Raw genomic sequence first — 13,173 nt, forward strand, 5'->3', positions numbered from 1 at the left:
GTACCGCCGCTCGCGCCAATACCGCGTCTCCTCGGGGCCGTCGCAGAGGACTGAGAAGATAAATTTTCAAAACCAATGCAGCAACTCGAGGCATCCCGCGCATGACCCAACAAAAATTAAGTGCGAGAGGTCACGGGTCAGTCAGCTGCGGGGACAGGCGTGGCAGTCGGCGTAACCATGGACGGACCGGCAGCAATTGAATCAACGGGCGCGCAGAGGCAACGAGCCAATCGCCAATCAGACTTTGGCCCCACCTGCAGGCTCGTATCCTCCCCTGAGGTGGGCCCGAGGGCCACTGTCGCCTGTCGGTACCCTGAATCAGGGGTACCCCCTACTACAGTATGAAGACGCGGTGCCCGTACGACGTCCCCTAGCCGCACGATAAACATCACCACGCCCCACCACGTGGGTGGCTCAAGGGGCACCACGTGGTAAGAAAAGATGATACATCCCATGATGTACCATTTGGACCGGACCTCCACGAAGGAGCACCGGACCCCTGTACGCACAACCCGGACCCCCTGGTTACGGCCCGAGACTCCCAAAAAAGCATGACTGGGTCCCTTGGATGGGGTACAGATCCTCCGAGTAAGGTCCGAACCATAACGAGGTCCTGGGACAAGGAAGACCCTGGCATGAGCGAGGGTCCGGTGCTGGCACGTGTCCAGGCCTTATCCTATGCACTTGCGCTCCTCGCCCAGGCGGAGACCCGCTGCTGCCACGTGGCGTATGGCCCGTGACATGAGCGAGCGGGCGGAGCCAGACGTAAGGCCTGTAAAGCCGCGCGGTCTCTGCATTTATTGCGGAGAGGACGCGTCGCCTGCCCACCTTGCTGACAGGCGATGTGCCTCCTCAGCATTTAATGTGTCCTATCCACTCCGCTGGCAGGCGGCGCCAGGGCCATCCTGCAGACGGCGCACCTGTCCAGTCCAATATCAAACAGTGCACCTGTGCCGTACGGCGCACTGTGCTCATCATCCCTTATGCGAGAAGCTTCCCCTGCACGCCGATACTACGCAGATCTCGAATGTCAGGGCGCGAGAAGATTGCTCCAGCAGCGAACATTTGTGGCTCCAAGTGCTACACCCGCTATGTTCCTAAGCCCACATGTCGGGACTCAGTACCTTTGTGCATGCCCCCCTTAGCTATAAAAGGTGAGTCATGCAACGTTACAACACAGACTCTGAACTCTCAAGCTCTCACAAGCACACTTAGACCTAGCTCAGGCTTACAAGTTCATACAAGCTCAATACATTACACAGTGGAGTAGGGTGTTACGCTCCGGCGGCCCGAACCACTCTAAATCCTCGTGTGTTCTTGCGTTCGTCTCATTCTCCAACTAACAAGCAAAACGCTTAAGCCTCCTCCTCATCTTAGGATTAATGGCGGGTGTACTCCGGCACTCGGGCGAAGAATTCCCTCTCCGACAGTATATATTTTAACAAAAAATATTAGTCTTTTTACTATTTGGGTCTCGAACCAAAATTATGGGTTTATTTAGGTTGGGTTTCTAAAAAAACCGATTCTCATTTTTCATCTGAAATTTTACAACCTAAATAGACGGAACTGAATTACCGCCTAGACGCGGGGACGGCTTTGTAGATGAAGTTTTCGCGTCTCGGATTCGGACACGCGCCACCACGCGACAGGCGCCCTAGCCCGGAAATGCGGTGAAGGCTCCGTAACGCTTTAGGTTTTAATAAAAAAAAGATATATAATAACGGGCTCAATTTGCATTCATGAGTGCGGCTGCTTGGAGCAAGAGAATCCTCATGCGGGGAGCACAATTTGCCTAACGAGGTTGTAGATGGCCCAAAGGTATCCCTTGGGCTGCTGCTCCTCCGGCAGCCTCAACATGCTCGCCACCTTGTCGAACTGCGCCTGCCCGAGGGCAGCGTCCGCCGGCGACGGCTCCTCCGAGGATCGCGCCTCGGGTGTCCTGAGATCCCTGTGGAGCTCGGGTGGCGACAGCGCCCACTGCATCGCCCAGATGCCGAGCGGCCGCATGTAGTGCAGCGACCGATAGCCGCCGTCCTCCGTCCAAGCCTCGGGCGTCTGGAACGCGTACCCGAAGCCGTCGTTGCCCCAGGCGGCGTCGTGGGCGCCCTTGGCCGTCCGGAACGCGGCCTCCGTCATGCCCTCGTGGACCATGGCCGCCGCAACGGCGTACGTGACCCCGGGCCACACCTCCTTGGACTGCGTGGACGATGCGTCGACGGCGCCGTCGGGGCGCATCCCGTTCACGGCCCCGATGGCGCCGCCCTTGACCCGCATGACGTTGTAGTCCAGCACGGTCGCCAGCGCGCTCCGTGCCTTGGCGTCCTCCACCACCGGCTCCAGCCCGCACGCCCGCGCGTACCACTGCCCCGCCAGTTGGTCCGCCATGATGGACTCGCTGGCGCCGCCGCCGCCGCTGTTGTCGTAGCGGAAGTAGGCGCCGGTCCAGAGCTCGGCATCGTACACGCGCGCCGCCCTGTCCCGCCTCGCGCGGAAGTAGGCCTCGGCGGGGCGGTCCCCGACGACGCGCGCCATGCCCGCCGCCGCCTGCAGCGCCGCCACCCAGACCCCGCCCGTGTAGGCGCTGACACCGGAGACCGACCACATGTCGTACGTCTGGTCGGGCACCCCCTCGTTCTCCACCATCCCGTCGCCGTCGCGGTCGAACTGGTCCATGTACGCCATGGCCACGTACACGGCGGGCCACACCGCCTCCGCGAACGCGGCGTCGCCCGTGGCCACGGCGTCGCGGTACACCTGCAGGACGAACTTGGGGTTGAGGTCCTTCCACCGCGCCGCGTCGTGCAGCATGTACGCGTTCAGCTCCACCCATGGGTCGTTGAGCCCGACGTCGTGCGGCACGGCGCCCAGCACCTTGCGCGCCACGGTCCTGCCGTCCAGGGTGCGCCGGGGGCGAGGGTCGTGGAGGAGCACGGCGCGCGCGAAGTCCCGCTGCAGGCTCAGCTCCAGCCGGGGGAAGAGGGACAGCAGCGCGAAGGAGGCGTAGAAGTGCACGTCGTAGGTGTTGTACATGTTGTACTCCATGCCTTCCAGGTACAGGAACTGCCCCACGTTGTCCTCGCCGCCGCGCAGTAGCGCCGCGCCGAACGCCGCCGCGGAGTGGGACCGCTCCGTCGCCGACGCCACCGCGCGCACGACGCCGTCCACCGCGCTGCCGCCCGCTGCGACTGGGAGGAGCGTGTCGATGGAGAACGGCTCGGTGGCCGTCAACGACGAAGCGAAGCCGGCCCTCTTCGGAGCCTGCCCGTCTGTGAGCATCTCTTCTACTATTAGTCATCTTTCCCTTTCTTGAGTGGCTGAGCAAATCGTTTGTCCAGCAGGATGATTTGATTACCTGTCCAGATGGTGCCTCCAGCGTTGAGGTAGTAGAGCTCGTTGAACAGAGCAACTGGATACCTGAGCATGACGAATTGACGATGAACGAAGATGGTAGTAGAGCTCGTTCTGCATGGTGTCATGAAATGGATCTGACTCAAGTTCTTCTTACCATTCAGGCAGCCTTTGGTCATGCAAGATTGGCTTCTGCCACTCCTCGATCTGGGACTCCCAGTTCATATGCTCTAATCATTTCATACAGTGAATGAATTCAATCTCTTGAAGATAATCATTTCGTCCAGTGATGAGAGAGAAAGAGAGAGGTTTTAGTTCTAACCAAGAAGGGCATCATGAGCTAGGTGCTCTGCAGCTGCGTCGGCATCAGTGCCGTAGAACCTGGTGTACCTCCTGCTCCATCCGGACCACAACATGGACGCCATGTCAGTGACAAGCCACCGGCCATTGCCAGGGGTCAGTCAGCGAGGACTCACCTGTAGTACGTGCTCCCGGCGGGGAACTTAACTTCGGGGCACGCCCAGGCCAGCGAGAAGGACACCACCCGCGTCGCCCCCGCCGGCACGGCCGTCGACGCCGCCACTGCCGCGCCCACGGACGACCCGGCCTTGGAAGCCGCCGCCCTCGCCGCGTTGCCGTTGCCGGCGCCGGCGTGCCCGAACGCGCCGTGCTGCATCAGCAAACAAACGCGTGCCAGCACTCAGCAGAGAGAACAGGGAGTCCCGGGTGTTTGGATCCACCGATGGACGGACTGGACCGGACGTGAGGCGTCTACCTTCTTGATCTCGTCCCACATGGCCGCCGCCGTGGGCTCGCCGGAGCTGGACGGGCCGCCCGACGCGATCGTGAAGGACGGGCAGACGCTGACGCGGACACCGTCGGTCTCTCGGGACGCGATCGCGAACGTCACCGGAGGCTGCCCTCCCGCCGTCCTGCATTGGCGTCTGTCAGCGTCAGTCTCAAGCACCGGCGTATACACGAGCCAGCGGCAGGGACGGTAGCACCGTGCCCCACGGAAGATCAGACCAGACCCACCTGTGATGGAGGAGAACGCCACGGACGCCGTCGTGCTCCCTGCAAACGACCAAGAACACATTTGGAGCAAGCAAATAAGATTCCTGGTACACTGAGCTTCTTTAGCAGGAGGTGAGAGATGGTGGTCTTTACGTCATTTTGGAATTCACGTGGTTTCCTGTCAGTTCCGACTTCCCGCCAACTGAATTCTACAAGATAAGATAAGATCAAAAGCCAGTGTCTTCTCCCAGACGAAAAATTCGCAACGCAAAGGCGGTGGCCTGCACTTACTGCCCAGGTGAAGAGCAGCGTCACATCTGCAGGTGAGCTCCCAGAGTTGTTCACCTGAAACGGGGCGTCAGCGTTACTCGATACACATGCTGCATCCCGATTTCAGCCACTGAACCTGCCTTGAAAAGAACAGACAAAACGGACTGTACCGTGAATGTGAAAACTGCAGCCGGGAAGCTGCTCTCTCTGTAGTTGTGCGGTATGAAGGGCGATATCTGACGGCAGGTGATCTTGATCTCAGGGTCAGGTTCACCTGCAGTGTGATTTCCAAAATGCCTTCATCGAACCGACATGATCCAGCTTAAATTAAGTTAAGAGACAAACAAACAACATAGGTTATTATATAATCCGTAAGCTGGATTATATAATCTTGGAAGGAGCCTTTGTTAAAAAGTCCAAGTGCTGCCGCTAACTCACCATCATATACCGTCCATGACCTTGGGAACAGGGCGTGGTAAGTGCACCTGTCCTCCTTCAACCTCCAGTCCCAAGATCCAATGCCGGCTTTGCCGACTCCCCTGCGAATTCAGTTTTCCATCACACGTCCTGCCTACTGATCAGGTGCATACAGTGGTCAAGAGTTCCGGTGCTCACTTGAGAAGGTCAGCGGTTGGCGCCGACAGCACCGTGGAGTACTTGTTCCCGTTCGGGCGCGAAACAAATGCCTAGGGTGTGAGAAAAAACAATGGCTGCTGTCAGTTCAGAAGCTGCTGGCAGTTTGAGCGAGTGCAGGCGTGCAGAAGAAAGAAACCGTGAATGGAGACGGAGGGAGCTACCGAGAACTGGTTTGCTAGGACAGGTTTCTCTTCGTTGGTCACGGGGAATATCTGGAACTGCTGGAAGTACCCTCTGTAGCTCCTCCCTATGCTTCCTGAACTGATGAAAGATATAGCATTTAGCTTCTCTACTCTCTAGGATTGGTTTAGTATACTATACACAGACAGAACAGGAGGGAGGGGGCTGAGGGAACTGACCCTATCCCACCGACCGGTACGCCACGGTAGCAGTTGTCCATCCATTTCCTCAGAAGATCATAGACCGCAACCTTTTTGTCAAAAAAATAAAAGTTTTTTTTTTTGGAATTTAGTCATGCCTTAGTCATGTTTCAGCACTCACTGAAACATGATCATGGAACTGGTGTTGGCAAAAGAGAGAGAGAGAGAGAGAAAGAAACACAATAATCCTAGATAGAGTTTGGTAACCCACTCGGCCTTCGGCGTTTTCTTCCACCTGCAGCTTGAGTATTTTGACCATCAAGGGCATCTGCAACGCAATGCCACCACAGACGCGGTCACCTTATATTATATATATAAAAAAACTGAAGAAGCCAAACGCAGTGTTAATTATGTAACTTACAAGTTCCACCAGGTCGCTCATGGTCATGCTGAACATGGCGACGTTCTTGCCTTCATCGTCGAACCTCCTCTGCCAGGTCCTGCTCGCCGGTGGCTGCTGCGGGCAGTCGGTTCCCGGGAGCACCTAGGAAGGACCAGCCATGTCAGACCTCCCCGAGGATGGGATACAAGTGGTGGTTTGGATCGGCGTGGGAGGAGATGAAGCAGAGATCTCATCTCATGATGCATGGATCGAAGTTGTGGAGAGGAGATGAGAATGAAAGAAAGCGACTTGGGGAAGAAGAAAAAAAAGAAGAAAAGAAAAGAAGGAATCCAAGAACACGAACTGTGGGGGCACCACCAACCAAACAAATGGAGAAGGTATGTACCTTGGCCTGCTCCGACTCTTGACTCCCCATGATGGTTGAAGCTGATCAGAGCTATACGTGCCCATGGCGACGGAGTCATGGAGAGGAGGGGATCATCATGCTTGAACCTTGAACAACAAAAGACAGAGCGAGGAAGTGATACCTGAGCCTGATGACGAATCAATGCCCCAGCAGATCTCTCGCAGAATGAATCCAGACAGGCGCCCGGCTCTGCGTTCCCTCCGTTTTATATCTACGAACGAAAGACCCAGAAGCAAAAGCAGTGGACGACAACAGTTGTTTGTTGGTGCTGGCACGGCAATACCATATAGTACTTGTTAGCGAGCAGGCGGGCGTGGAAGTCGTAGCACATGTTTTTTCTAGTCTAGAAGAAATGCCAGCGGCCGGAGAGCTGACAAGGACCTGCCTCTCATGTCCACCTGTGCTTGCTTCAATTCCTCTTCCTCCTCTAGAAGGTGAAAGGCATTCAGGAGACGTCGCCATTTTCCGTGACTGGTTTCCAGCGAAATGGCCTTGTCGCCACCAACTCCAGGAAGATCTCTTGACGTTTCGTTGGCAGTTCCCGTTCTAGCGTCAGCGTACGACACAATAAGTTTTGCATAAAAGTCACAAGCACTGAGACTGTCTCCCCTATTTCAAACTTCGTGAAAGTGTTTTACACAACCGTATATACACGATCTGCTGGAGACATCCTGACATCATACCGCATACCTACCATATTCCACCCCATCCTTCATGTATATATACACACACGTGATAATGCCAACAGATGTTCTTCTTTCTCAGAACAGGCTCACAAATTCCTCTCCATAAAATAAACAACATCAGCTGACGCCGGGAGCAACACATGCATGAGATTTCGAGATAGGCACAAACACAACCTCGGCACCCAACAGCATGTCTCAAACAAGGTCCACTAGTTTATTTTTTATTTTTGTTTTTCGTTCAAGCATGGCACCTGTCTATGATGGAACGGAATTCAGTACCATCTAGAGATACATTGGAGGAGATTAGTAACCCGCACATCTTGGCAAGCAATAGGAAGAAGCCTCTGTGTTTGTGCCACAGACAGATCAGGGGCCAGCCAGCAGTCTTCGCTACTTCATGCCAACTGATGCCATGAGATCCTCGTACTCAGGGTCAGCCTCCGCTCTCTGAGCCGCCGCCGCAGCCGTTGGTGCAAAAGGGTTGTAGATTTGATTGCCACCGGGCCACCTGGTGCCGCCTGCGCCAGACATATCCTGCTGCGGCGGTGGCGGTGGCCTCAACTGAAACGGCGGGAAAGACGATGGATGTGACGGTGCCGGCATCGGAGGTGCCTGCACGGACGGCCAGGCTCCCCGGAACCCCGCTGGGAACTCAAGAGGAGATGCGTTCCTGGGGAAGGCTCCGTGGAAGTGTGGAGGAGGTGGAGCGTGCATCCGAGCCTGATTCGTCGTGTACATGGGCCTGCTGCCATCAAACGGCCCTTGGAAACCTTGGCTGGGGTTCTTCTGGTCACCAGGATGGGAGGAGAATGGTCCAGGGTGGTGAGTTCTGCCATGTATTGCTCCCATTTGACTGCCTGGTGCTGCGAACTCTGGAGCATGCGCCGGTGGTATGGCAGGCCGGAAAGTAAAATCGCCCGCGGCTGGGAGCGGAGGTCTCAAAGGGGCTACTACTTGTGTCTGGATGCAGCTCGTGTTCGCAGGACGCGGGGCAGGCAGGCCGGAAGATGCAATAGGTGGAGGCACCATGCCAGGAGTTGATCCAACTGGAGAGAAAGCTGGAGGTGGCCCCCTCGCTTGATCAGGCGCCGGAGGGTAAGGTGGCCGCAGCGATGGTCCACCGGGAAATGCTACTGAGGAAGGGCCTTGAGGCGCAGCTGTAGGAAAAGACTGAGCCCCACCACCAGGAGGCCTGGAAACCAATGGCGCTGAACCAGTGAAATTTGGTACTGGTGGATGCTGGCCGCGGTACATGGTGGGCATATTTGGTGGTGTCAATGCAATGGGACCTTGCGGTGGAGTTGCACCAAGAGGAGAGACGGAAATAGGAGGTCTCACTGCCATAAAAGTCGGTGGAGCTTGCAGAGGCCTATGAGATTGTGATGTAACAGGAGAGAAAGGGGGCCAGCCACCAGAGGCATGGGGTATTTGAAGGGGTCTAACTGGCGGTGGCATTGAGGAAGATGGTGGCATTTGTTGGCTTACAATACCAGGTGGTTGACCGAAAAAAGGCCCAATCGAGGAGTTAGCTCGAAATTGAGGTGGATGTTGTTGATTGCTTGGTACTGGTTGCTGAGGCCCAGGAACAGGAAATGGATTTGCTGGCATGCTATTCATGTGAGGAGGTTGACCAGTATATGGAGGCATACTGAAAGAACCAGCAGGCGGTTGTGGCTGCGATGGATTGTTAGGTAATGTACTCAAAACAGGCCCCGTGGAAGGAATTGATGGAGCATTGGTCTGGGGTGTGGGCAGCCAAGGTGCGTTGTGTGATTGGTAATGAAGTAGATCTGGCTGTGACGTGGTATTCTGCTCCAGTTGCACATTAGCTGAAACTGCATCCTTGGATGTATCTGCTGAAGAAACAGTAGCAGCTGTTGAAGTAGCTGTCGACTTTACCTAAGGTCCAAATGAATCCATGGTCAGTTGACGACAAACTGATTTTGAGGGAGAAGAAAGGCATGCTGGACTTACGGAAACAGGAGCAAGAAGCAGCTCAATCAACACAACTGCAGCATCTACTTTATCATAAGAGTCAGCCGATACATTGATGTATAGGTCTTCATAAGCATCTTGTGTTTCATTTATGTCTTGATGACGAATCTCACTCTGAGCATGACAAAAAAAAAGGATGCTTCATTTGTCTATTGTGTTGAAGTTGCTATAGAAGTTATTTACTATAAGGACAACACACAACAACAATGATGCGCTGTAGACCTGTAGACTTGAGCAGCAAGATAACTAAAAAATATGACAAAAAGGACTGCAAAATGGAACAGGACATTTAAAAATCGCTCTGGAAATTATCTTAGCAAAATATACCTTCTCTCCATTGATTTTCTTAGTCCCATACACTCGAATGACAGCACCAGTTTCCTGCCATGTGTGAATAAAGCCAACAGTTTAACAAAGAGATTGCTCTCAGGGATGTTTCGACTATATATATATATATATATATATATATATATATATATATATATATATATATATATATTTCCATGAATAAATCATACTTCATGTAGTCTCTTCTGGGTATTGCTCTCAGATCCTAGAAGAACTCCAATAATATTATTTCCTGGGTGTGCTTCTGCCTGCAATGGCCAACAGCATACAGTAAATGGCGTAGGCAGCCAGCTAGACCTTATGGGCCAGATCGGAAGTAGGGAAGGCTCATTAGTGTTAGGATTAGAGATTTAGGCCTTGTTCGTTTGTGTCGGATTGGTGGGTCGGAACGATTTCTAACCGGATTGCTTCTCTAATTTATATAAATTTTGATTAGCTGGAACGATTCCGGGTGCAATCTGACGTAAACGAACAAGGCCTTAGAGATAAGATTAGCCACCTTTATTAGAAGTCAAGTAAATCTCTCTATATATACAAAAGGGGAGTTGTATTAATTGTAAGCAAATTTTTACAAGGAGAGATCCTCATCTACCTCAGCCCCTGGGCCTTGAGATTGACCGCTGTCCCCAGCGTGCCCAATCCAAAGTGCTCGGTTTGGCATCCGTTCACCCTACCACCCACAATCACCGTTGTCCCCAGCGTGCCCAATCCAAAGTGCTCGGTTTGGCATCCGTTCACCCTACCACCCACAATCACAGCTGTCCCCAGCGTGCCCAATACAAAGTGCTCGGTTTGGCATCCGTTCACCCTACCACCCACAATCACCCAAATGACCAATGTTCTGCACGCCCCTCTAATCAGGGACATGATGATAACTTAAAAAGATCTACCAAATTTTAACAAAAGGCTAAATATTAATACCAAAATGAAGTATAACACAACATAGATAAAAAACAGATCGATCAACAATACAGCTATTGGAGACAACCCAAGCTGTGATGCATAATTCTAGTACATTCCAAGGAAAATTGAGATAAGCTCCTATTGGTGTAATTCGATTGTTCAAGTACAAGGAACTCTTGGAGTATCAGAAATATAGCAGCAAAAGAACAAAAAGGTCAACGAAATCTTTGCATACAAGTAAAACAATTAATTAATGGCAAAAGATCAAAACAAACAATAAGCAATGATGAGGTAGTGACCTTACATACCGGAACAGGGATTTTTGTCTCCCTAAGTACTGGTTTGTAGTTCTCAGGTGTCTTATATCCCGGATTCAAACGGAGTATTTCACCTACAGATAATATGCACCACAGTTAAGCCAACAGATTCCTTTGGAGACTAAATAAAGATATTTAACAAGGCCAACAGCAATTAACAAGAACTTCACATATTTATTTTCAAGCAACTACATGCATTGTCAAACAAGATACTACTCGATAAAGGAACCTCATGGCCCCATTAGCACCAAGATGCATTGACTCAGGCACATTTATTTCCACTTGAGTAAAAATGAAGCGCATGAATACAGGAGAAAAAGATAACTTCTCTGACCGATAAGCTCTCGTCTTTCAAGTTCCAATAGTTCAACATTTCCCAGCTGCAAAAAGAGTAAAAAAATGATAAGCAAATGGGAGCATATAACCATTTTATCTTGATACACTATGGGCTCGCATCCAAACAAAATTGCTGAGTGTAGACCATATGTACTGGTGACAGCATTCAAATCAGGAATACCTCGTTCTCTTTCAAGATGTCAGGACCAATAGAATTCAATTCATTTCCAGCAGACACTGAACCATCAATTTCGGACGTGTCCAAAGCTCCAGACTTCAGCTGCTTGGAAATTTGCTCCACTCGAGTCTGCTCATGAAGTAATATGAATTAATGACACCTGGCAATTGAAGCATCGTACATGAGAGAATCGCAAGAAAAAGCCATTTTCTGTCCAGTCAGTGAGGAGGCTGGGCGTATCCTCTCAATAAAAGTAAATAATGATACATTTTGGTCTAGCCTCCAAAGTAATGCTCACTCAATGGTGAGTTTTTTCAGCATTTCCTGTTCTAACCAACGGAACTGAAGTACACAGCAAGTTCTAAATTTCTAAAGCGGCTACAAAATGCATGCATACTATTCCTGGTTAAGTTTTGAATGTAGATTGACACAGGTACCAGGCTACCAAGAGAAAGAAACATTTTAAGAAAAGACACCCAAGTTAGACATCCTTTTTACTGGAAGTAATATGGAATTATTTAAAACTGTGGCGGCTATTTCCAAGGATTATTTTTACTGAGAAAAGGTACCTTAATGTAACTAGTACTAGTAGGTACAAGTTGAACCAAACATATTGCATCAATCAAAATGCAAAAGATGGTGGTAGTGCATAGAACAATTGATGCAAAGAGATAGAGCAGGCTAGAAGCATAAACCCATGGAGGCGAAAGAGAAGAGTGATAAGTGATAGTACGATACCTGGTAGGCCAAAGCCCTTCCTTTGCACACGACAGGGTCCAAAGCAAGGTCAGGCCCCCACTTTGTCTTTCTGTGAACATGCCTGCTGCTATCTTCGTTGGATGCAGTTGGTGTTTCATTCTTGTCACTGGTGCTCCGGATTACGAGTGAGCCGGCCAGCTTGTTCTTAGGTATGATGAATCCAGCTTTTGCCCCAAACATTGAGATCTTGGGGGTCAAAGACGATGGTGCTGCGAATTTTGCTGGGCGATGCTCCGCAGAAGATTGCTCAAGTTTTGTAGTCATCTGCAATAGCCAATAGGGAGGAGCCAGTGAACGGCATGAGTGTAAACATGTACAACCTTTTTTTTGGCAAAATAAGTGAAGTTAGTGGGCATTATACACAAATAATCGAAGTTAGTTGGCATAATACATATACACACTTGTAATTAGATCAGATAGGAATACAAGGTTTGGCCCCAATTGGATTGTTCAGAAACGAGAAAAATGATATAATATTGCTGGTACAGGATATATATAGGAACTAAAATATACAGTTCATGTCTTGTAAATATGCGTCAGTTCAACTTGTCATCGGTTAAAACGAACAACAAAATACAGTGCCAGGGTGCGATTCTAGACAATCCTTGACCCTGCCCACCAAACAGAGCTCGAGATCTCTTGATTCACTGGTACAGAATTCAAACCTTGTGAATAGTGGTTGGGGATTGGAGCTCGCCTTCGGAAGACCTGAGGACGATGCAGCCAGCAGGAAGCGGGGGTAGGCGGCGCGGTGTAGCTGTTACGGATACGAGGCGCGAGCCGCGACGGCGGGGGCTCCTGGGGGCGCGAGCCGCGGCAGCAGCGGGCTGCTGGGGGCGGCGTGGTCGACTAGGGCGTGGATGCGGCAACACCGCAACAGTCACCGCTGCTGGGACTCCCTCACCCAGTCACCCCCCACCCCCACCCCACTCAAAGAAAATTACTGCAGCTGGTATTCCCTTCATTAAAAAAAAAGGAAAACTGCTTGTGCTGGGCCGGTCGTGGCTATTTTAGTGGGCTAAACTGATCTCTACACTTTATGGAACACCGTTTATCGAATGTCATCACACAGATATAATATATTTTTTATCAGTCTAATCTAACACATGTTTGAGGATATAATATTATATTTGCAGTATAGATTCGAAGGAGAAAAACAAGACTACAGCGATCCACCAACGAAAAACTTTGGTCCATATTAAAGTTTTTTAACCTAAAAAATACTGTGATATTGGTAAAACTATAATTTAAAAT

The 13,173-nt window shown here is 51.3% G+C and overlaps 1 protein-coding gene across 7 annotated transcripts; it reads right to left on the minus strand.

The window, feature by feature from the left end:
- Positions 1-1,671: 1,671 nt before the first annotated feature.
- LOC100383283 (RNA-binding KH domain-containing protein) lies at positions 1,672-12,902 on the minus strand. Of its 7 annotated transcripts, none has more exons than XM_035959704.1 (26): positions 12,585-12,879; positions 11,899-12,183; positions 11,164-11,320; positions 10,981-11,026; positions 10,638-10,720; positions 9,597-9,674; positions 9,406-9,459; positions 9,058-9,192; positions 6,519-8,982; positions 6,377-6,427; positions 6,010-6,132; positions 5,860-5,916; positions 5,628-5,698; positions 5,430-5,529; positions 5,248-5,318; positions 5,071-5,171; positions 4,803-4,906; positions 4,654-4,707; positions 4,516-4,571; positions 4,384-4,422; positions 4,124-4,280; positions 3,825-4,018; positions 3,671-3,741; positions 3,506-3,578; positions 3,353-3,414; positions 1,672-3,266 (listed from the first exon to the last, which is right to left on the minus strand). In XM_035959704.1, exons 10-26 carry the CDS (start codon positions 6,404-6,406, stop codon positions 1,771-1,773), a joined length of 2,859 nt encoding a protein of 952 aa, XP_035815597.1. In that variant the 5' UTR covers positions 6,407-6,427; positions 6,519-8,982; positions 9,058-9,192; positions 9,406-9,459; positions 9,597-9,674; positions 10,638-10,720; positions 10,981-11,026; positions 11,164-11,320; positions 11,899-12,183; positions 12,585-12,879; the 3' UTR covers positions 1,672-1,770. The 7 variants fall into 7 exon arrangements, with proteins under 7 accessions (XP_035815597.1, XP_008648367.1, XP_035815598.1 ...); XM_008650145.4 differs by having other exon boundaries at positions 11,164-11,289; positions 12,585-12,854; XM_035959705.1 differs by having other exon boundaries at positions 10,629-10,720; positions 12,585-12,854.
- Positions 12,903-13,173: the final 271 nt, after the last annotated feature.

The sequence above is a fragment of the Zea mays genome, chromosome 6, assembly GCF_902167145.1.
Source record: "Zea mays cultivar B73 chromosome 6, Zm-B73-REFERENCE-NAM-5.0, whole genome shotgun sequence".
Lineage (NCBI taxonomy): Eukaryota > Viridiplantae > Streptophyta > Magnoliopsida > Poales > Poaceae > Zea > Zea mays.

What these genes read in the sequence shown, in the direction of transcription:
- LOC100383283 (XM_035959704.1), bottom strand. Translation starts at nt 6,406, where the DNA reads ATGGGGAGTCAAGAGTCGGAGCAGGCCAAG. An exon ending in AAGAGTCGGAGCAGGCCAAG is followed by an intron (nt 6,133 to 6,376) that starts GTACATACCTTC and finishes GGTCCTTCCTAG; the next exon opens with GTGCTCCCGGGAACCGACTG. An exon ending in GACCAAAGGCTGCCTGAATG is followed by an intron (nt 3,415 to 3,505) that starts GTAAGAAGAACT and finishes CGTCATGCTCAG; the next exon opens with GTATCCAGTTGCTCTGTTCA.